This window comes from Notolepis coatsorum (assembly GCF_963971535.1).
Source record: "Notolepis coatsorum genome assembly, chromosome: 19".
In the NCBI taxonomy this organism is placed as follows: Eukaryota; Metazoa; Chordata; class Actinopteri; order Aulopiformes; family Paralepididae; genus Notolepis; species Notolepis coatsorum.
This window is the reverse complement of record NC_140183.1, coordinates 72,483,190-72,508,685: the sequence shown is the minus strand read 5'-3', so window position 1 is coordinate 72,508,685 and position 25,496 is coordinate 72,483,190. Positions and strand designations below refer to the sequence as shown.

Below are 25,496 nucleotides of genomic sequence, written 5' to 3'. Positions count from 1 at the left end.
CGGAGGTTTGAAAACCGATACCGATATTTTCTGATATCACATTTGAATGCCGATATCGGCCGATAATATCGGTAGGCCAATAATATCGGACATCCCTAGTTAAGTGTCTTGCTCAGGAGGAGCCGGAATCGGACCGAGAACCTTCTGATTACCAGACGCACGCTTTACCTCCTGAGCCACTGTCGCCCCGATTTCTTAAGGAAGCGGTTAGATATTTCATGAATTTCTCACTTTGTTGGCATCTCTTGAGAAAGGTCTGTTTGACCGAAACGTTGACTCACTTTAATGAATCAATACAGAGGTGATATTACGTGTGTGAGAGTTCTCTTGATCTCTTTTCTTGATCCTCCAATCACAACTGTTGCTTCCCTGGGCTCTGCACTGCAGGTGAGCCTGCCCTCTGACTTCTCTGATGAAATTAATGTATGGTGGACTGTGTGTATGTGTAACTAGGAGGGAAATGAGGACTGTGTGTGTAACTAGGAGGGAAATGAGGACTGTGTGTGTAACTAGGAGGGATATGAGGACTGTGTGTAACTAGGAGGGATATGAGGAGGACTGTGTGTAACTAGGAGGGATATGAGGACTGTGTGTATGTGTAACTAGGAGGGAATGGGATATGAGGACTGTGTGTATGTGTACTAGGAGGGATATGAGGACTGTGTGTAACTAGGAGGGATATGAGGACTGTGTGTGTAACTAGGAGGGGATATGAGGACTGTGTGTAACTAGGAGGGATATGAGGACTGTGTGTAACTAGGAGGGATATGAGGACTGTGTGTAACTAGGAGGGATATGAGGACTGTGTGTGTAACTAGGAGGGATATGAGGACTGTGTGTGTAACTAGGAGGGATATGAGGACTGTGTGTAACTAGGAGGGATGAGGACTGTGTGTTACTAGGAGGGATATGAGGACTGTGTGTAACTAGGAGGGATATGAGGACTGTGTGTATGTGTAACTAGGAGGGAAATGAGGACTGTGTGTAACTAGGAGGGATATGAGGACTGTGTGTAACTAGGAGGGATATGAGGACTGTGTGTAACTAGGAGGGATATGAGGACTGTGTGTATGTGTAACTAGGAGGGAATGGGATAGAGGACTGTGTGTGTAACTAGGAGGGATATGAGGACTGTGTGTAACTAGGAGGGATATGAGGACTGGTGTGTAACTAGGAGGGATATGAGGACTGTGTGTAACTAGGAGGGATATGAGGACTGTGTGTACTAGAGGGATATGAGGACTGTGTGTAACTAGGAGGGATATGAGGACTGTGTGTAACTAGGAGGGATATGAGGACTGTGTGTATGTGTAACTAGGAGGGATATGAGGACTGTGTGTGTAACTAGGAGGGATATGAGGACTGTGTGTAACTAGGAGGGATATGAGGACTGTGTGTAACTAGGAGGGATATGAGGACTGTGTGTAACTAGGAGGGATATGAGGACTGTGTAACTAGGAGGTATATGAGGACTGTGTAACTAGGAGGGATATGAGGACTGTGTAACTAGGAGGGATATGAGGATGTGTGTATGTGTAACTAGGAGTGATATGCGAAAAGACACTTTTCAATTGCCTTGTGTACATTGACAATAAAGTAATCTTCTTCTAACGGCTCGTCCGGTGCTGATGAACCTTGAAATGTCTTGTTACTTTGTGATGTCCTACCATTGTCAACGACGTGAAAGTCATACATACAACAGCAGGGTCCTTGTAAGGTTATTCAGATTTCCATGCTCCGAGGCTGTTGTCACTTGTCATGTTCAGGCATCTAGTGACCACTGTTTTTAAAAGCTATATAAATAGCTTTGGTAGGCCAATCCGTTTGACCGGATTAGGGGGCGTGGTGAAAAGGTGTCATGGAGGTTTCAGAATCAGAAAGGTCTTTATTGGCAAGTAGTTTTCACATACAAGGAATTTGCTCTTGTCGTTTTCGGTGCGACATTAACACATTAATTGCCAATGACGAGTAAACTCGTTATAGCCCGCCAATCGTTGGACGCCAACAATGAGTATACTCGTTATTATGATCGTTATTTCTTTTATTCGCTATTTCCATTCATAATTCATCCTGCTGTGCTGTAGGACTGTGTGGCACTCTCTCTGAGACCGCAACGGTCCGATACCACCGCCTAACGCCTTGTGGCCGCAATTGCACTCCATTTGAAACGATGTGGTTTGTTTTCCTGGCCGAGCTGCAGCATGCGGGCGGGGTCTAAACACTTCAGCAAAAGAAGCGCTTATAGGGATGGCATCGACGTGTGTCCCCGCCCCCCCGCTCATTTTCTTTGGTGGATAACGTTGGACACACGACTGCGACCAGTATTTGGAATGGCGATCAGATAATTGGATTGTTCTTTTTGCAGTACATCATAGACAAGGTAAGGACTATATATTATCAATCTTGCGTTGATCCGATAATTTATTCCCCGCGATTGCAGCATGTGTCTGTGGTGTGTGTGTGGGCCGTGTCCCGTTGGCTGCGATCAAAGCACGGAAGGCCGGCTTCCCCCCCCCCCCCCTTTCGTGCATGCATGATGAAACATAATACCGATAATCTAGCGTTGATTTCAGATTGATTCAATAATCATGCGAGAAATGGCACGATTTATAATGAAATGCAGTAAAGCGCTGTTTGACAGAGTTTCCTGGGATTACCCAGGATCACTCTAAAACTCATATTCACCACGGTATAAAACGGAAATGTATGGATGAAAAAATAATATTTTTTTTGCATGTTGACTGGAAGAAACTCACTGACAATCGACGTTATTAGATCCATAGCTATAATATTTAATATAGTTTTAGCACTACAAACACCGGCATCTACCCCCATTGCATTACAACGCAGGCACAAACGGCCATACGCCCACAGCGCCATCTGGCGCTCAATGTGTTAACGGACATACAATAACAGACGGATAATAAAATAAAAAGGTGGAGTAAAATGAAATATGAACTAAGTTAGTAAGATAGAACAGTAGAATATAATTATGAAATTAAATAAAGGCCAGGGCCAGGAGGAGGACTGGGATAGAATCTCGGGGATCCCCAAACAGGTGTCCAGGGATATTAGAACAAGGCTAATACAATTCAAGATCTTCCACCGCATTTATTGGACCCCCTCTAGAATGTATAGACTGGGCCTGAAAGAGAACCCAGATTGCTGGAAATGCCAGACAGGGGAGGGGGACCTAGTCCATGCACTTTGGTCATGTCCGAAAATCGTAGATTTCTGGAGTAACATCCACGACTACATCACAGAGGTCACAGGGAAAGAGTATGAGTTCTGCTCTGGTTTATTATTATGATAGGCAAACGGATAATAATGAGAGGCTGGAAGGCACCAGAAGGCCCGTCATTTCGAGAGTGGAGTGGCGAACTGGGTAGGGTAGCTGCCTATGAAAAGATTTCTTTTAGTTTAGGAGAGAAAGGGGAAAAATATATTAGCAAATGGGGGAAATATCTGCAATTTCACTCATTATAAATGGAGGGGGGGCACACTTGCCTAAGACAGCGACGATGCACAGGATTATATTTATACAAGTGTGAGTAAATAGGCATCGGAGGCGTAAAGGTGGGGAAGGTACAGTTACTTTGGATCACACTGGACCGGTGAGAGTAGAGGGTACGGCTCAGGTTCAGGAGAAAGACACTTTTTAGGTGAAAGAATACCTGACAAATGCACTATGTATAATATATGTCGACAAGATTGGCTATGTATTAATGTAGCTTTATTTTCGGTGTAATGTAGTGGATTTTTTTTTGTTTTGTGTTGTTTCTTTTTGCTTTGTTATTACTTTTCATTCTATTTTTGGGTTTAGTTTTTTTATTTTATTTATTTTATTTTATTCTGTCTTCCCCCCCATGTGGGGTGGTGTCATTGTAGTCTGGATGTTAGTGGTCTAGGTGTGTGTTGTCCTTCAGGACCGACCCATGTTGATTCACAAAATATATCATCATTAATTTGTATTGTCTTGAAGTACTGTGTGTGCAAAAAGAAAAAAGAAAACTCAATAAAGTATAAGTCATAAAAAAAAAATAAAGGCCAGGGCTGTACAACTGTAAATAAAGAGGTTGAATAAAATAAAATGGGATATAAACTAAATGAAATATAGCACAATAGAATATAGTACAATTATAAGTAAACATTTAAATAAATAATAATAATAAATACAATACAAATACAAATTCAAGGTATTTTGGGGATGTACCCTGCTGCTGGCCACCAACAGCGCAAGTTTAGTTGAGTTATGTACATTGTATCGATGGAATTGGATTGTCACCTTTTGGATTGATGTATCGATTGAAGGATTTTGGTGGATTCTCATTAAGGATAAAACCACTATTTAAGCAATTCCTAGATGTATCTAAGACTGAGACGATATGCCATTTGGAAGAATCGATAAATCGGGACAAAATTATTAGGGATGCCCCGATCACGTTTTTTGCCAGCGATACCGATCACCGATCGTCGTGAGCCATATCGGCCGATACCGATCGTTTTTGATTAAAAAGAAATTAAAAATTATTTTATATATATTTTAATTTTTTTATAAAATATATATATTATATAATTAGACTTGTACTTGTATTATCTGCGAGACATCGCCACCACGCAACAAGTCAAAATGCTCGCTATCTGCAAACAGCTCCACTGTCTGTGTATACTCTAGTAGCCTCCAGCTCCAAAAAGGATTCTCCTGTGCTGCAGCGGGACCCTATTGGTAACGTTACTGTGCTTTGGTCATATCACATTCAGCAAGCCCTCAGCTCGAATACGCATTGAATCAATGTTATAAGACATTGATATCAAGAGCTATCTGTAGCTACTGCTAGCCGGCTAGATGACGTTAAGACAGAACTTTTTAGTTCAATGGGACATTTCGTTTTGAACAGTGAACTAACATCAGCTAACGCAAGCTAACGCAAGCTAACGGAGGTATCAACATGGACTACTAGACTTGCTGGATCATTTGTTGATATCAGGAGCTATCAGTAGCTAGCCGGCTAAATACCGTTAGACAATGCCTACTAAAAGTGAATAGTTGACTAGATAATTTTGTTTAAACAGTAACGATAGCTAGGTAGCTAACGTTAGCTCAGGTCGAATGCACTATAGACTCGAGCAGAGGAGCCGCCTCTCAGTCCTCTGTGTTTACAAACTGTACACGGGTGCGGGCGGGGCAAGGGAGCAGCGGCAGTTTGCAGGTCGTGTGTGTCTGAGACAGACAGCGAGTGAGATCTCCGCTTGATCGGTTTCCACGATCGGCGAATATGACTCATTATCGGAATTCACAGATCGCATATTTACCGTATACTGATTATCGGCCGATAACGATCGGTGGCCGATCGATCGGGGCATCCCTAAAAATGATTGATAAATATCTTTTTTTATTATTATAAAAGATATATATTTTCAAATGATTGCGTAAATTGGTAGTGTTACCTGAAAAAAGATAGTTTCTCTTTACATACATTGCAAACAACAAATGTATTGCCCTCCCAACTTCTCGAAATGTTGCCACACTTCAGACGGCATCTTCCTGATCGCTACTGGCAGCACGCTCAGCACGACTCGCTGTCATGGGCCAACTACAGAATAGAATAGAATAGATCTTTATTGTCATTGTTACAGTTGTTACAACGAAATTTTAAATGCAGCCCTAGGTGCTAGTAAAAATATAAAAACACAGTCCTAAACACAGTATTAAATATAAAAACAGGAGTAAGGCATAAATAACATTAATATAAACAGGGGGGTGTAAAAGATAATTGCACTATCCCTTAATGTTGTGTGTGCGTGGGGGGGGGGGGGGGGGGGGGGGTGCAAGGGAGACTGTTGTTTTAAAATTTAGCTGAGTTTAGCGCACATATGGCCCTGGGATAAAAACTAAACTTCAGTCTGTTTGTCCGGGTGGGCATGATGCTGAAACGCCTGCCCGAGCGCAGCCGTACGAAGTGTTTGTTGCCCGGGTGGTGTGGGTCTTTCAGTATTTTTACTGCTTTTTTAAGGCAGCGGGAGTTGTATAGTCCCTCCAGTGAGGGGAGGGGGCAGCCGATAATCTTCTGGGCCAAGTTGACGACCCTCTGGAGCGCCCTCCTCTCTGCGGCTGTGCAGCTGAGGAACCACACATTGATGCAGTAGGTGAGGATGCTTTCCACGGAGCAGCGGTAAAAAGACACAAGCAGGTCTTGTCTGAGGTGGTAGTTTCTCAGTATTCTCAGGAAGTAGAGTCTCTGCTGTGCCTTTTTCACTATCGCCGTGGTGTTGGTTCTCCAGGTCAGGTGGACACCAGGGGCGGGGCTAGGGGGTGGCTACTTGGGCTCAAGCCCCGAATGTTTTCTGAAAAGCCCTGAATCTATTTTCAAAAAAAAAGAAGAAGAAAAAAAGAAAAATTGACAATTAATCATTGTTAAATGAAAATATGTTTGCACCAGATTTAGCAGAAGCTAATTTCCATCTGTAGTCTATCCAGCTGCTAACTGTATTTGAGTGAGTTAAGTCTTGGTGTTATGGTAGACTCAGACCTAAGCTTTAAATCACAATCAACAAGTTGACAAAAACATAATTCTTCCACCTTAGAAACATAGCTTTTGAGATATGTGATAACACAGGCTGCCGGCATGTCTTTATGAATGGAAATATCGAATAAAAGAATAAAAGAACGTTCGGCGAGTTAACCCTAGATCTTAGATCCTAATATGAAAAACGAAGTGATTTAATGTTCTATGTCTTACCTTGACTTTGTCTATTTTACTGCGATCTATTTTATGCTTTATGTCTGCACTTTATGCATTGCTCTTGATCTGCCAATGTTGTGCTTATTTTATGCCTGTCTTTTTGTACTGCTGTGAAGCACTTTGAGCTGCAATTCTTGTAAGAAAGGTGCTATACAAACACAGTGTATTATTATTATTATTATTATTATTATTATTATTATTATTATTATTATTATTATTATTATTATTATTATTATTATTATAAATTATTATAGTTTGCTTCATTAATTAACACTTTGATTGCCATGGTTAAATTCATGATATACCATCCCTTGCCAGCTCTATTTAACATGGAGAAGTTCCCCTTCTTTGCAGGGCTATAACTTTTTAAATTCTATTGCTAGATTGCCATTATTAGGGCCCATTCAATGTCCTATATGTATTGTTCATGGTGTAGCAACGTTAAACTTTTTCATTCACATATTCATACTAAAATATGGTCTAAAGTATAAGTATGTTTTCATCTCTTTCTGCAGCTTTCTCCAGAATGTGATTTATAGCCCCAAATGCATTATATTGATGATCAAATACAGTTTGGTAGGAATCTGTGCGAGATAAAAAATTTCAACTGGACGTACTTCTAGAATTTACTACACGTCATCTGATGTTGACCGGATGGGCGAGGGGGCGTTTATAATTCCGTGGGCAACGTTATACCATTCATCTAATGTGGGTCATATGTTCATCATAGCAGTTTATATCGAACACGGTAATACTACACGCTAAAACTCACCCCAGTCTCCTCGGGCCATTGGGCGATCAGCGTGGAGTAGACAGTTTTCAATTATGGGATGTTGAAATGCCCGATCTATTTCCAGGTTGTATAATAGTATATACGTCCAAATCATGTTGTTTTTTCGAGTTATTTCCACCGATCGATGTTCACTGTGTGAAGACGGAGTCTCTCTAACGATAGCGAGTGCCCGGACCCCATATGGAGTGAGTCCTGCCGGTTCAAAGGTTGACATCCGGTTTCGATCTGCCGATCGGCCACCAGATGGCGCTCTTGAACCGCTAGAGGGTTGAGAGGAGATCAGCACTGTGTGTCAAGGCTGCGGAGGGGAAATATGATTTCGATCACAGATTTTTTAAATATTGATATCAAAGACGAGTTACGGCGTCCTCGGCAACTTGAGCATGGCGGGGAATGACTAGTTCCGGCGTTTTCGGCAGTTAAAGTGTTAAAGGGTGTGAATTTAAGTGTTCTCTAGTGCCTTTTGTCTGCTTTAAGGTGGTGGTATAAGTTAAAGGTTGTGGTGTCGGAAGTAAAAAAAATCCGTGCCCGCTAACGCGGGCACCTATCTGGGCTAAGCCCCGGATCTCCTACAATCCTAAATCCGCCCCTGGTGGACACCCAGGAACTTGATGAGCGAGACTCTCTCCACACCTCCCCCGTCGATGTACAGGGGCTGTATGTCGGTCTTCTTCCTCCTGTAGTCCACGATCATCTCCTGGGTCTTTAGCTTATTCAGCTGTAGGTTGTTATCTTTGCACAGGGCTAACAGCTGCTCTACTTCATCGCGGTACGCGGTCTCATCGCCTTTTGTGATGCAGCCCACCACGGTGGTGTCGTCAGCGAACTTGATGATGGTGTTGCTGGGGTGGACTGCGGTGAAGTCGTGTGTATAAATAGAGTAGAAAAGGGGACTCAGCACGCAGCCCTGGGGGGATCCGGTGCTGATGGCTGTGGAGGTGTGGGGGCCTATCCTGACCCTCTGGGTCAGTACAGGAACTGGGTACAGTGAGTGCATGTGACACACACACACAAACTAACATTAAATAATATATATATTTTTTTTTACACGTGCAAAAAAAATCTACTCTTAACTATTTCACGCAGTTATCGATAAATCGATAAGTGGTCTCAGCCTTAGATGTATCATTAGGGCCTTAAGCAAATGCGTGTCTCTCCATTTTACTTTAATTTAACATCCAACAACGCAGAGTCCTGTCCTGAAAGAATACAGGATAAGTAACATTAATTAAAAGTTAAGTATTGATTGATTGATTGATTGATTGATTGATTGATTGATTGATTGATTGAAAATTCTATTAACAGATTGCAGAATGGGTACAATAAAGTACAGCTCAATACACACAATTGTTAAGAGGATGCAGATCAGAGAGAGACTAGTCTTGTTTACATCAGGGTCCCCCATTTTCAATTCATCATAACATATATGACATACATGACATACAGATAGACAGTACTGTTACATCTAGACATTTATGACATACCAGATCTACAAATATACAGTTGAGCTTATAGGACTAGATATTACAATCCCTTGGATAATCAGCACTTTTTATTGAATGGGGTAGTGGTAAAAGCTTCACTGGGGTCTTCAGGTGGGCACCCTCCTTCATTGGTGTTTCGTTGACAGGCCCACGACACCTCCGAAGGGCTCAACGGCAACACCTGGCATCCCAGGTGTGCCCCCCTCTGCTTTTACCCCTCGATGGTCATTTTGCAGCCCAGTTGGGGTCCTTTCTCTTAATCCATAGCCATCTGCTGCTTCGTTCGGCAGCCTCTGACAGTGTTTTGACAGCTTGTCGGAAAACCTGTCCTCGCACTCCCATCCCCTTAAATAACCTCTGAGGTCTAAAGTAACTAGCTCCACCTACAAAAAGTCTAAAAAGAGAGTATATACATTTGAGGGGGAAGAAAAATATAAAAAAGAAAAGAAAAGAAAAAAGTCCAACCCTAACTAACCTTACTGTCATGCACTTGTCCTAATAAATTAACCTACACTGTAGCACTCAACACTTTGATGAACATTGTTACTCAGCTGATAGAGTTGTGCCCTTCCTAGGCAGGCTCATGCTGCACACGCCCACACTTAGGGCCACAAAGGAAAGGTCACTTTAAAAATAGTATAGCAACCGTAACAGTGTATTGCACTACCAAAGGACCTAACATGTCCTACATGCTCTGTAAATAACTATGTACAGATACCGAGATGTCCCACTATATTACCTGTCTATTGCACAATGTTGTTTTTATTGGATTCTATTATATGTTGTACTACTGTATTGCACATCGTTGCGGGCAAGACCACCCGCATTTCATTGTATACTTGTATGCTGTGACAAATAAAACTCTTGACTTGACTTGACTTGACTTCCTGATGACTTGTCGTACAGAACTTGTAAGTCGCTTTGGATAAAAGCGTCAGCTAAATGACTAAATGAATGGAATGAAATGAAAATAAACTGTACATTGGAGGAGGTTTGGTAGGTGGGGGGGGGGGACTGTACATTGGATGTGGTTGGGTGGGGGGGGGGGGGGGGGGGAACTGTACATTGGAGGGGGTTGGGTTTGGACATTTACAGGGGCCAGTTTCGAATTGCAGTCTCCCGCAGGTGCTCTTTTAGAGTGGTTTTGAAGGTGGGTAGTGATTCACATTCCTTTACGGCTGTGGGTAGGGTGTTCCACATTAATGTGTTTAGTCCCTTGTTTGAGCCGAATCTGGGTTTAACATGATTTGTGGAGCTCCCTCTGGTGTTGTGATCGTGGTATTCACTGACCTTTGGGAAGTATTTTGACATGTACATGGGTACCTTAGTGGTGTAGTATATCTTGTAGACCAGGCCCATTGCAAGTTGCTGTACTCTGTTGTCTACTCTAAGCCATCCTAGGTTGTCAAAGTGGGCAGGGGTGAGGTGGGTTCTAGGAGTAAGGTCAAGCAGTAGTCTGACCAGTTTGTTTTGTGATGTTTGTAATTTTGTTTTTAGCGCCTTTGAGGTGCTTTGGTACCATGAGGTGCAAGCATAGTCGTAGTACCCTTGAATGAGTGCTCCTGCCAGAGTCTTCAGGGTATTCTTGTTTACCAGAGAGGAGATCCGGTACAAGAAACTAGTTCGTTGGTTGACTTTTTTTTATTACATTGGATGCCATTTTGTCACAGGAAAGATTTGCCTCTAGGATGGAACCCTGGTATGTAATTTCACACAATCCTTGTTGATGTATTGTTACACTGCTTGTGTGTGTGTGTGTCTCTGTCTGTCTTTCTCTCTCTCTCTATCTCTCTCTCTCTCTCTCTCTTGAGTGCCCGTGCAGCAGTATGTTTATCACAGTAGTCAGGTGTGCTGCAGTGTCTGACTCTGGATTGGAACTAAAGCGAAGTGAACCATGAAAAAGTTACACCATCATACACACATAATCTCTCGCTCTCACGGCCTAACCCCACCGAACGTGGGACGCGGGCGTGAGGCGGGCCGGCGTGAGGCACTTCACTTTCGCTCCCATGTTAACGGGCGTCGCTGTTGACACCGGCCGTGCACGGGTGGTAGGGGTGGACGGTATAAACGGTATACGGTATAAACGGTATGAATTTGCTCTACGGTATGGATTTTTACTATACCTTGTAACCGGTAGAGCAGCTCTAAAATAGCAATGACGTCATGTAACCACAGCGCGACTATTTCACTCGCATTTGCCCCTAAAAATAGATAGAATTAGTCATAGATAATAGATATGTGCAAACTGGAAAAAGTTATTTAGGAGGCTTCGCGCAGTGGGCGTGTCAACACGCAATTGTCATTTCATAATAAACACATATCACCGTGGCGCACAGCAAGTTTCAATTTCAGTTCCTGGCATTTTTAACCAGTGGAGAAAGGTAAGATATTTCCCTATCGTTTTTCTTATATGAATTATTCTACGTTAATAAAACATACCTGGTGATCAACTACAGTTTGCTGTGAACATTATGATGTGTAGTGTTCTGACGGCTGGGCAGCGCGAGCTGGATGTTGGATTTTGCGAGAAGGATATGCAGCTGCAGAGCCGCAGAATCCACCATAACCCACCCATCTGTACCGGCACCGTGCAGTACTCCAATTCAGCCATTGGCAATTCAGCTGTTGGGTGGGGGGCGCTGTTGAGCGGTCCCCAGATAGAGCCTTAAAACAGCTGAATCTGCTGCTCTGCAGCGACATACTCTTTGCAAATAAGTCGTTGCGAGGTGGAGAGAGTCATCACGCAAACCCACGATAATGTTGCCGTCTCTCTCTGCCAAATTTCTCAGTTCTTCGCTTGATATAATTAATACAAATGTCCAATATAACGGAATTCGTTAGCTCATAAAAATGTGATTATAACAGACTGCTGTTTATTAATGTCGGGCGACTGCCCACAGACACCCATTTGATTAACCCATTTGGGTTAATCGCAGATACGAATTGCATGCATGCATCGCATGTGTGCCAATTGATGACCTCGGAGCAGGTCCTAAATTAATTATTATTATTGATTTAAAGTTGGCAGCAGCACGGAGTCTCTGGACTTATTTTATTTGGAATATAATGATTATGACTATACGCAAAAGTAGCCTAGTTTTAAGTTAAAATATTATAAATCTACATGCCTTGAGGATGTCATTATTTATATAGCCTGCCTATCAGGCAAAAAAAATTATTCTAACGGAAACACTGATACCGTGATATATACCGTTACCGTCTATGCTTCAAATTATACCGTGATATAAATTTTAGACCATACCGTCCACCCCTAACGGGTGGGCGCTTTGGTTGGATTCAGAGGCGTGCGCCATGCGCATTTTCACATAAATACACTCAATATCTGCATTATTACCACACATATAGATGTTGTTCAACCAGCTAATGTGTCTGTATCTTTTCCAATACAAATAAGCCATACTATACTTTTTCAGGATTACAGTCGCATCATTCTAAAATGTATTCTAACATTCTAATTAATTGGATAATAACTGGTTATACATGCAAAATGGACAATAGAACACTGGAACTCTTCAAACGGGGACTGACTAGGCATTTACAGCTGTTCCAATGTAAATGTGCCTTCCCCCGTGCGCTCTCGCCTGATCTCAAGTCGGACTCGGTGTGGACGGCCACGCGTGCTGTAGGGCTGGGCGATATGGCCTATAAATAAAATCCCTGATTATTATTTTTTAAATCCGATTTACGATTTTAACCGAAAAAAATAAATACGTTGTTTTTATTTGACACAAAAAAAGTATCAAACCAAGATGAATGTCCCTATTGGGATTGAAGTGCAAACCTAACTTTCACCAATCTTCACTTAAAAATATTTTTATTATATATATATATATATATATATATATATATATATATATATATATATATATATATATATATATATATATATATATATATATAAAAGGATACTCTTGATCAAACAAAGATGAATGTCCCTATTGGGATTAATAGTGCAATAACCAGCTTTTTCACCAAACTTCACTTAAAACAAATAAAAGGTGCCTCTTGATCATCAAACAAGAATGAATTTCCCTATTGGGATTAATAAAGTGCAAATCTAACTTTCACCAAACATCACTTTTTGTCAAATAAAAGGTGACTATTTTTTTCAAAATCGATTTTAGTTTTTCAAAATCGTCCCAAATCATTAATTCGAATTATCGATAATATCGATTAATCGCCCAGCCCTAGCGTGCTGTTCTCGCACCAAACCTTGCACCCGCGCCTGGTGAGGTCCCGGCGTCTCTCTCACTCACCTTACTCTACCCTCCTTGTCTCACACTCACTCACCTTACTCTACCCACTCTCTCTCTCTGTCTCTCTCCCTCACCTTCCCCTACCCTCCTTCTCTCTCTCTCTCTCTCTCTCTCTCTCTCTCTCTCTCTCTCTCTCTCTCTCTCTCTCTCTCTCTCTCTCTCTCTCTCTCTCTCTCTCTCTCTCTCTCTCTCTCTCTCCCTCACCTTACTCTACCCACTCTCTGTCTCTCTCCCTCACCTTACCCTACCCTCTTTGTCTCTCTCTCTGTCTCTCTCCCTCACCTTCCCCTACCCTCTTTGTCTCTCTCTCTCCCTCACCTTACCCTACCCTCTTTGTCTCTCTCTCTCCCTCACCTTACTCTACCCTCTTTGTCTCTCTCTCTCCCTCACCTTACTCTACCCTCTTTGTCTCTCTCTCTCCCTCACCTTACCCTACCCTCTTTGTCTCTCTCTCTCCCTCACCTTACTCTACCCTCTTTGTCTCTCTCCCTCCCTCACCTTACCCTACCCTCTTTGTCTCTCTCTCTCTCTCCCTCACCTTACCCTACCCTCTCTCTCTCTCTCTGTCTCTCTGTCTCTCTCTCTCTCTCTCTCTCTCTCTCTCTCTCTCTCTCTCTCTCTCTCTCTCTCTCTCTCTCTCGTCAACTCTCTGGGCCATGAAAGTGAGAAGTGAAAACACAGGCTGCTGTAAATGAGAAATGCCTGTGTCTTTCTGCTGTGGCTGTGCTGATCTCAGCATGGAGTGTGTAATGAATGGCTCCTGTTTATTTAACCAGCTGACGGCATTGGAATGAATAATTATGTCCCATACCTGCCAGGCGCGCTACGAATTTGATCAGTTTTTGGAAGTATGGAAACACACACACACACACACACACACACACACACACACACACACACACACACACACACACACACACACACACACACAGACACACATAGTCTATTGAAGAAGCACCCATGTAAGATGATGTATAATAGAACTATTTGACATACACACACACCTACATGCACACTGACACACACACAAGCAATATTTCTTCATATGCAACTCAAACACTCCATCCTCCAGGCTCTCTTGTCAAATTATTCTGGATATTGAGTACGAGCCGAAGCCTATTCAAAATCAAACCTAACTTTATTCAGAGTGTGCGTTGTGTATAAACATCTCCCGGCGTTTCGGGGGGTGAATTGGCTGCATGGAAATTTCCATCGGCTGAATGGGAATGAGCGCTCTCGCTGTGCAGATCTGCTGTCCTCTGAAAGGGTGAGGTGGGGGGGGTGGAGCGGTTGTTGAAAGGGATGGGGCTGAGTGGGTCATCTCTCCCCTGGTGTCGGACCCTCCCTCTGCCTGCCCTGACCTGGGTCACACTCAAGCTCCCTGGAGCTCAGACCTGCGGAGAGACCACATCCACTTATAAACACACGCATGCACGCACGCACGCACCACACACACACACGCACACACACACACACACGCACACGCACACACACATGCACACTCGCAGACATACACAGAGAAAATCCTCCTCAGTCTGTTTCCAAATGAGTTCCCCTGGGAGCTTGTGTCTCCTGTCAGGGCCGTTGCTTAGAGACTGTTCCCGGGGCAAGGCAGACTGCCTCACTCTCCTGGCCTCGTTATACTTTTAGTAAGAATGATGGCACTCAACTGCCTATTGTCCCTGAGAGAGAGAGAGAGAGAGAGGGAAATGGGAGGGAGCGATAGATAGTGTGTGGTTGTACATGTTTTAGGGGTTTGTACTTGTGTGTGTGTGTGTGTGTGTGTGTGTGTGTGTGTGTACGCTTACTTTTGTGTGTGCACGTGTGCTTGTGCATTATGTGCATACATTCGTGGTGGATGTGTGTGTGTGTATGTAAGGTATGTGCTGTTCTTGTTTTCATTATTTCAAGAGAATAATGGTCCTCATCCTGCTGTGTCGAACCAGGTTATTCTCTCTTTTCTCCAGACCTCTCTTGCCAGAGCCTCAGGTGTGGCCAGCATTAGCAACTCCTCCTCCGTCCCCAGTCAACTCCAACCCACACGTCGGACCGAACACGATATGTAAACAAAGTGCAATACAAAGCAGGGCTCCTTGTGCAGAGAGGTCACCGCTTGACAATGTTACACAGCGTGTGCCTTTAATTAAAGATCCCCTCCACTCCAATACGTCATTAATAGGAACCATGGTCATGGTCCAATGAGAGATAACTTGACACCTTTAGTGCCTACACAGAAAGCTGGGTCGGTATTGACATCTCTTGACGGAATATAAATTTCCGACTTAGAATTCATGGTGAATGTCAATGGACCATATAGTAAAATGGGTTTCATTGTGGATTCACTTATGTTGAGTCAAATTCGTATATATGAGGATTGAATTGGAGATGCATTTAGATGGTTTTCCCTAATTGTATAATAGGCGCACTGTGCTTTTTCTGTAAGGTATCTCTCTCTATCCATCTCTCTCTGTCTTTCTATTTCTCTCTCCCTGCCTCTCCCCATTTCTCCACCTCTATCTCTCTCTCTCTGCCCCCTCTATCACTCACTATTCTCTAGTTGTCTAAGGAAAGGAAGAAAATAACACACACACACGCTATGTTTGCTGTCCTTAGTGGAAGCAGCAGTATTTTTCTCACAAGCTCCACTTTGGGTTCAGTAATTACACACAAGCAAAGTATTTTACAGAGATAAATCTACTGGATGCTTTCAGAACACTTCTTTTTTCTTTTTTTAATCTTCTCTTTAACAGCGTTTCTCACAGAGATAACAATTGTGATTGTGTGTGTGTCTGTGTATATGTGTGCGCACGCTTGCATGTTTGTGTGCCATATGTGAATGAGAACACAGTATGCTTGCGCACATAATGTGTAGATGAACACGTGTCTCGTGTGCGCCCGCATTTGTGTGCGTATGTGAATCTGTGTGCGTACATGCATTTGTGTGCATACGTGCATTTGTGTGCGCATGTACATTTGTGTGCGCACATGCATTTGTGTGTGCTAGTGTGCCTTTGTGTGCGCACGTGCATTTGCGACACCCAGAAGATAAATGGTCTTTGTCTCCCTCGGCGCAGCTGAGCGGCTATATCAAATGTGCTGATTTGCCAAATGAAAGACAAAAACTGTTTACCAGCAGCGCCCCGCGAGCCGTGACCGCCTGGCTGACGACACGCAGCTGCCGCTGGATATCTCAGTCGGGTTAAACGGTGCCCGGAGACTGTGGGAACCTCGGGAACCTCGGGGCCCTCGGGGACGCTCGCTTTCCTCGTCTCCGAAGCTCCAAAGAGTCTAGAGGAGCCGAATGTGAGAGCGAACGTGAAGCCGTCTCCTTCATCTCACTTCCTGTCGTCTCCGCGGCCGGTTCAATAATGTAATACAGAGAGGAAAGACCTCCGCGCAGCTGCAATTTTCTCTCGTCTTTGTTTGAGAAACTGTGAGATCGATGTAAATCCAAAGGTGGGAGGGGGCGGGGGAGGGGAAAGCCATGGCACACAATAAACACGACCATAGACCGTAAACACGGCAATAAGCACAACTGTAACTGAGGGGTACAATTCCCTGACTGTATTACTAGATATGATACTTACTACCACTACCTTTGTACTTAATATTCGGCCACCCAGTACACGGCATAAATATATTATGATGAACACTGTCACGTAGATGAAACGGATCCAACACAAATGTACGAATTAGAAATAGGTCTTTATTTCTACACAGCGATGGTGTGTAGAGCAAGCACTTAATCAAATCAATCACATTTATGAATGGAATTAGTATGCACTTTTATGGCAAGAGTATTCGTCGGTATATCAATAGAGAATGTCCAATCTCTGAAGGCGCAGGTGGTACATATACGACCTGGAATAGTTTAAGGAATAACAGCAATGATACTTTAATGATTATATACTGGATACACTAGAGGGGGTTAATCCGGTCGCTTGTAAGCCGACAGGAGTAGGAAGGGGGGGGGGGGTAGAATCCGACTGCCTCATCCGGCCAAGGGTATCCCAGGTGAACCCACTGTAGTGCCGTTCAATGCGTCGGCGATCCTTGGACCACAGATGAAAGCAGGTGGACTCTTTGTGGGCCGGCGTCATCCGGTCCACGGAGGAGAGACGTGAAGCGACCTCGTCTTGCAGAGCGTCTCCTCACCTTGCGTCCTCTCCAGGGGGGGGGGTTCCAACACACAGCAGTGTCGGGGGTCTTTATCCATGGAATAATCAATGTGTACAAAGCATAATCCGTGCCTGGGAAGGCGGGCTGTCGTCGGTAGAATAATCCGGTATACAGGTCCACTCGCTCGTCGGCTCTGGGGCTCCTCGGGTGCAGCTTCACGGGGGGTCAACCACCCTGGGTAAGCAGCCAGTTCTCTGCCCGAAACGATGGGGTACTGACTACGGTAGTATTCTCACCGCACGAAGCACTATATATTAACAGACTATTATTAGCTTAATAGACTACGTCCAACTCGACGATATAGTGCCAAATATGACTATTCAAATATTAATATACACGATGTCTCAATACCGATGGTAGGCGAACTTGGCCTTACTCCCACACGTGGCGTCGCGGGGAGGCTTTACGTCTGTGACTCTATTGGAGGGTAAGAAACTGGACTGAAAAAGGAAGTCCTACTTTAGTAGCGCAGTATATATACGCACTATGAACAAATAGTCCCATTGGTGGTGCGGTAGTCAGATTCCTACGCGGAACTAGGACTTGTTCGTACATGTGGAGCGGTACGTTTGAACTGGGTCTGAGGGGTATGGCAGCCTGGCACCAAGGTCTCGACCAATAGTAGAATGGAGACTATTATGGGATGTTCAGTAGGCTAGAATGGATATTCAATGCATATTGTACAAGGAATATACAAGGGATATCAGGGAATATTAGAGAATATACAAATACAATTAAATATATATATATAAATAAATATATATATTCGGTTTAATCTGGCCCTTCACAACAACAACGTTAGACTGTATGAAATGCGTAGACAATTAGATGCTCATGAAAGTGCACAGAACTCCTGCACTGAGTAGTGTGACGCAGCGGAAACGTTCCGTCTATTGGGAAGTTCTGCTGACGAGCGAGTGTGCGCTTGACCGAATACGCTGGCGATGTGGGGGGCGGTGTCACTAGTGACCGCCTGGTGAGGTCTTGATGCTGTGGCGTCGTTGACCTCTCCGGGCCCCCTTTTTCCGGGGGGCTCCAGTCCCTTCTGGGTCTGGGTCTTCCTTCGCGCTCCGCTGCTACGGCCTTGCCACGGGGTTGAGTTTGCTCTTGACCCCGTGATTTTGGGGGCGGTAACGAGGTTTGTTCCTTCCGTTCGTTCCCTGGTGGCATGCGGGTTGTGCGTGTGCGTAGTCGTGGGGTCAAGCCACGGTCTGCTCACCCTGTGCGTTGAGTTGCTCAAGTTCCTCTTCGCACGGTCGGATCCGTCTCCCTCCCGTCCTCCAATAGGGAGGGTATCCTCCATTAGGGAGGGTCGGGGGGCTCGGTCCTCCCCGGTCTGATGGTTGTGGGGGGCCTCAGCGGGGTACATTTGTTGAGCTTCAAGCTCCCGCTCAGCTCCCATTGTGCAGATGACGTTGAGCGGAAGCTAGTATGATATAGAATGATAGGTTATGAATATAACCGTAGTTCTATGAATACTAGTGACGCTCAGCGTCTAGACGCCACTGCGGCCCTTGATCTTTTCTTGTGGTGAAATTTTTGGGAAGGAGATGAGTGTGTGGCCCCACTCCTGCTTATGTAGGTAGCGGATGGGGGTGTGGTCAGACAGATGTTGGTATGTAAAGGTACATTGTGAAGTTTATATTCAGTGCACGTCTCTGGAGTGAGATGTGTGCAGATGACGCTGAGCGGAAGCTAGTATGATATAGAACCAAACATGTGACCATGAGGCCTCCTCTACCTGGTCATTAACCAAACATGTGACCATGAGGCTCCTCTACCTGGTCATTAACCAAACATGTGACCATGAGGCTCCTCTACCTGGTCATTAACCAAACATGTGACCATGAGGCCTCCTCTACCTGGTCATTAACCAAACATGTGACCATGAGGCCTCCTCTACCTGGTCATTAACCAAACATGTGACCATGAGGCCTCCTCTACCTGGTCATTAACCAAACATGTGACCATGAGGCTCCTCTACCTGGTCATTAACCAAACATGTGACCATGAGGCCTCCTCTACCTGGTCATTAACCAAACATGTGACCATGAGGCCTCCTCTACCTGGTCATTAACCAAACATGTGACCATGAGGCCTCCTCTACCTGGTCATTAACCAAACATGTGACCATGAGGCTCCTCTACCTGGTCATTAACCAAACATGTGACCATGAGGCCTCCTCTACCTGGTCATTAACCAAACATGTGACCATGAGGCCTCCTCTACCTGGTCATTAACCAAACATGTGACCATGAGGCCTCCTCTACCTGGTCATTAACCAAACATGTGACCATGAGGCTCCTCTACCTGGTCATTAACCAAACATGTGACCATGAGGCTCCTCTACCTGGTCATTAACCAAACATGTGACCATGAGGCCTCCTCTGCCTGTTCATTAACCAAACATGTGACCATGAGGCCTCCTCTACCTGGTCATTAACCAAACATGTGACCATGAGGCCTCCTCTACCTGGTCATTAACCAAACATGTGACCATGAGGCTCCTCTACCTGGTCATTAACCAAACATGTGACCATGAGGCTCCTCTACCTGGTCATTAACCAAACATGTGACCATGAGGCTCCTCTACCTGGTCATTAACCAAACATGTGACCATGAGGCTCCTCTACCTGGTCATTAACCAAACATGTGACCATGAGGCCTCCTCTACCTGGTCATTAACCAAACATGTGACCATGAGGCTCCTCTACCTGGTCATTAACCAAACATGTGACCATGAGGCTCCTCTACCTGGTCATTAACCAAACATGTGACCATGAGGCTCCTCTACCTGGTCATTAACCAAACATGTGACCATGAGGCTCCTCTACCTGGTCATTAACCAAACATGTGACCATGAGGCCTCTTCTGCCTGTTCATTAACCAAACATGTGACCATGAGGCCTCCTCTACCTGGTCATTAACCAAACATGTGACCATGAGGCCTCCTCTACCTGGTCATTAACCAAACATGTGACCATGAGGCCTCCTCTACCTGGTCATTAACCAAACATGTGACCATGAGGCCTCCTCTACCTGGTCATTAACCAAACATGATACACCACTCTTTATCTTAATCTGAACATGACCGATCCAGACTCCTGGAGTCTGGCATGGTGTCAGTGATTCATCCTGTCAGCCATGAGTTGCGTGGTTCTGAGCTGTTCCACTATGAGCACCAAGTCTCCAGGGCTTAAACTCCTTTATGCTGTCCACTATGAGTACCAAGTCTCCAGGGCTTAACTGGCGACCCCAAAAGTGGCAATTTTTTTATTTGAACTTGAGGACTGCATACTTTTTTTGCAAACCAAAATACTATACTTTATACTTATAGCACATGCATGAGCCTGGTCTCTTTTGAAAGATGACATTCTGAAGTTTCTGATAAAGAAAATTCACTTGTAGTGCTAATGAAATAGAGTACCATAGGTCTGAACTTGAGTTGTAGAAAAACGTGTTACTCATGTTTTTCTGTAATAGTTAGTAGTCCAGAAGTAGTATTTCCCAAAAAAATGGGATAGGCTGAAAAAACACCCTGGCGTGTACTTCGGCGCACGCCTCACATATCGGCATGTAACTCGAGAACCGCTGAACGGATTTTGTCGATTGCCTGAAACGGCAATCGACAGGCAACAAATGGGGCTTTAATTCGATATATATATATATTGTTTTATAGAGGTCGGAAAAGTGGCGCGTTGGAAAGATTTGAATGAAAGCTATTGGAGTTATCGTGTTCACAAGTAGGATATGAATATTTCTGAAAGAAGACATATTTCCATCTTTTACATTTCTGGTATAGAGTTGCTGTAAAACTTAACTTATTAGCCTGAACTATCTGAAATTGTTTTACATGGAAACGTCAGCGAATACAGATTTTTTTTATCCTCTTTCCCTCCCTCCCTGTCTCTCTTTATCTCCCTGTCTCTCTCCCCTGCTGTCTCACCTACTCTCATTCACTATACTGGCTTTTTGATCTGTCATGCTGTCCTATTGTCTCTTGGGCAACTCTGCTGTCTATAGCCTAGTACAGTATTTTCTGGTTTTAATGAAAAGTCTCACGTGTCGGACAATCCTGAACATTATTGCCATGAAATACAACATAATATCGTTTCTTTACCTTTCTGTGAATGTCTACAAAAACAATCTGGTGAAAAATGGCAGAGCTATGGACATTATACCAAAGTAACTGTACTTACAGTAGATTTAATTCACGGTCTTTGCTGCCCTGTAACGGGCGCCTGGTGGTAATAAATCCAGATTTTACTCTGCCATTGGAAAGAGGATCCATAGATGTATGACTTGGCCATAATAAGGTCATTTATAGGCCTGATATTCTATATTCATATTTCAAATTGCATGTGTCCGGATGGCAAAATTCAGTACTTTATCTACAAAACCCCATGTAAATCATCTGCCCGGGCCTTTATTAATTTGCTTAGATGAGCTCAGTGGCAATTTTCACGTCTGGTCATTGTTAGTATGGCTGTCAAAGATGGAAAGAAAATAATAATAAAAAAGAAAAATGTATTATTATTTATAGCGTCTGGATGGTGCAGCGGACATTGTGCTCGTCACCAACGCAAGAGACCGGGTTCGAATCCGGCTGTCGGCTTTGCCTCCGGCTTGGGCCGGCCGTCATACTGGCTCAATTGGCAGAGTCAGCGGGTGGAAGTCGATGGATGGTAATCTGGACGTTGTGGACAGCGACTCCTACAGGTCGGTTGGGGGACGCCTGGGCGAGGGTAGTGTGAGCTGTGAGGCTACCTCCCACACGTTACACCTCGCCAATGAGAGTCCGCTGGCAGGTGAAAAGATGTGACAGGCTGCCTCCTCATGTACCGGAGGGGACACGTGATGCAAGGCTTCTATCCTCCCTACAACCGACCAGTGGGGGGCATATGCGAGCAACGTTCAAGACACAGAGGGGAGAATTGGAAACACGAAATTGGGATGGGAGAAAATCTTTAAATAAGGAGGGAAAAAAGTGGATAAAAAAATATAATAATAATTTATATTCTCCTTGGTTCATTACAATTTACTCAAGCATATAAACGGACACAATATTTCATGCAAATGGGCCTTGTAGAAGTGGAGCAGTCTTCCATTTACTTGGGTATGTACTTTTAGGCAAATCTTCAGAAAATATGGCTTAAGAGGTTAAAGTGTGGGCAGGGTATAAATATAGAAAATATATCAATATTCAGATGAAAAGATTCAATATTGATTAGTGGCCTTTTTTCAGTGGATGTGTGAAGGTTTTTGTTAAAGGTGACATGCATTATAAATGTCTTTTTTCAGTGTCTAGCATTGTATTATAGTAATAGGAGTTAGTATCAATGTGTTTGTGTCTCTAAATACCATATTGGCGGATTGCCGTCATTCATTTCCTGGTCCATTTTAATCAGGTCGTTCTGATTTGACTTGCATGGTGACGTCACGTGGCGAGGATGGAGCGGATAGTGATCCGATTGGCTCTGTGGTTGTAGCGCACCAAACGGGGTTTGACAGAGAGCGAGCGAGAGAGAGAGGGAGAATCGGATAGACCGTTGCGCTGTCGTCTCTCGGTCTGTCTCTCTCTCTGTCTGTCTCTCTCTCCCCCTCTCTATCTCTCTCTCTCGATTCGGGAGCATAGCGCGCGGCACAGTGGAAGACTTCCTCAAACGGGAGAGGGAGAGAGAGAAAGAGAAGGGGACCTGCGTATCTCGCTCGCAGCTGTGTTTAAACAGTGCTCTCTCTTTCTCTCTCTCTCTCTCTCTCTCTCTCTCTCTCTCTCTCTCTCTCTCTCTCTCTCTCTCTCTCTCTCTCTGCCACTCGCAGACTGTGTGGATGACTGTCACTGAAAGTGCTTATGGGCGGAGCCCAGCCAATAACAGACTGAAATCTTGAGGCTGGCAAATGATGCTTTTGAGTACTCCATTAGAAATATAAAACAATGATTTTTTTTTTTTCAAATAAACCTTACAGATGTCTTCCATAGACTCACAGGAATTGTGTAAAGTTGCCCAAATAGTGCTAGGAATAGCAATGCAAGTCCCCTTTAAAGGTTATTTCTAGTGCGCCCCCCCCCCCCCCCGTCTTTCACTTTGCAGAGTTTCTGCTGAACTATTTAATGAACAAATTACCTCTTTTGACAACGACTGCAAGTGCTGAAAACCTTTGAAACCACCGTCATCAAGCCTAATTGAATCGATACCGAATTGAATGGAATTATGGCCCTTGCGAGTCGAAATGTAATTGAATCGGGAAGTCACTTCCGATACCCCAGCCCAGTTTTTCATTCTATGAGAATAGACCTTTGGCTTTAAAGAGATCCTAATGACTCTTCCCTCCCTGTGTTTCAGATGTACATGAAGCTCCGCTGCGACGACCAGCCCATGCTGGAGCACGCGGAGCAGCTGCTGACGGAGCTGGGAGGGGAGATGGCGGCAGAGGAGGAGAAGAAGGAGGAGGAGGAGGAGGGAGACCCAGCCCTTGATGAAGACTATGAACCCTGCAGTGATGAGGAGGAGGAGGAGAATGAAGACGCAGCCATGGAACACTAATCCCCCCCTCTCTCTCACTCTTTCTTCTCGTTCTCTCCTTCCCTCTCCTCAGTGTCGTCCTCCAACAACATTTGAAGTCCTTGTTTTAAATTTTTTTGTAGAAGTGCCTTTTTCCTGGTGACCCTCTCGGTCACCTGCGTCTGGCTTGACTCCTGCTCCCGGAGGCGCACTGGTAACCAGCAGGCGGACAAGGATTTTGTTTTGAGTAACCGATTACGAGGACCGATATGAACGCTTTGCTCGACACTGATCATTTTGAACTATGAAAATGCCACTATACTCTGTTTGAAAATATTACGTGGAAAACGTTCTTTAGAGAGAGTTACATTTATTTAATCAAATCCCAACCTTCTATTGTATTTTGTAATGTACAGTACGTGACAGACATACACAATGTCATTATAATCACATACCATCGTTCTGGTACTCAGTCCTTGGTACCTGAGCTGGTCACTGAGTCCTGAGTCCCTGGTTATCGGGGCGGATACCAATACTGGGCGATACTGGGATAGATACCATAGTTATCGGTGCACCTCGACTTATTGCGCTCCGCAATGTTAAGTGACAGTCAAGTGAGACATAAGAGGGAAGAAGATTACATTAAAATAATCCACTCTGCCCTGACTTTGGTTTTGTTTGTTTAAAATGTTTTGGGGAACACAAAGTGTAAACACTTGAACGCCGCTGCCTCGGTCTCCTCAGCGAGCGCTGATGAAAAGGTCATTTTTAGAGCTCTTCACATTCTCGCTCATCAACGGCAAAAGCAAAACAACGGTGCTCTCTGGCTCTCCCACTCCCTCACCCATGCACAGACACACACGCACGAGACACACACACACACAAGCAAGCAAAAGCACAAACACTCACACAGACAAACAGACGGCACCTTAATTACTTGAATTATTCTCCTTCACTTAACCACAACAGCGGTGGTGTTTTCTATGTGGATGGGCTCGAGGCCCTCCTGCAGTAAACTAGTGTCTCATAGAGCGCTGGAACCATGTAATGTAGGGATGTTCGATATTGGCTTTTTTACCGATATACCGATATTGTCCAACTCTTAATTTCCGATACCGATATATGCAGGGTCCCCCTCCCCCCAAAAACGGAATAATTTCAGGTAATTAACATTACATATCTCTTGTTGTGGAATTAATACAACATTATGCATACTTTTGACAATAAATAAAATCTGAATTTGTTCTTGCTTGCCTAGGTAAATAAAGGTTAAATAAATGTTAAAAAAAATAAGAATTCGATATCACATTTTAATGCCAATGTCGGCCGATAATATCGGACATCCCTAATGTAATGCGCTCTATAATGCTATCCAGATGGACACTGACACTCGAAGTTGACCCTCAATATTTGGATTTTTTGCGTAATTCAATTTATTCCAAGTTTTTGGGTTGTTACTCCTTGATTCAACGTGGCGGACATAACGGAGAACTTGGAATTCTTTCCTTGTGTCC

At 44.1% G+C, this 25,496-nt stretch overlaps 1 protein-coding gene across 2 annotated transcripts in view; it reads left to right on the top strand.

Annotated features, from left to right (window-relative positions):
* The window catches only part of LOC311246211 (uncharacterized protein), a 108,606-nt gene extending 83,837 nt beyond the window's left edge, over window positions 1–24,769 (top strand). For both annotated transcript variants that reach the window (XM_084336331.1, XM_084336330.1), the window contains exon 11: window positions 23,824–24,769. In XM_084336331.1, coding sequence (XP_084192457.1) covers window positions 23,824–24,024 — 201 coding nt within the window. In that variant the 3' untranslated portion in view covers window positions 24,025–24,769. The remainder of the gene's footprint in view (window positions 1–23,823) is intronic.
* The last annotated feature ends 727 nt before the right edge of the window (window positions 24,770–25,496 follow it).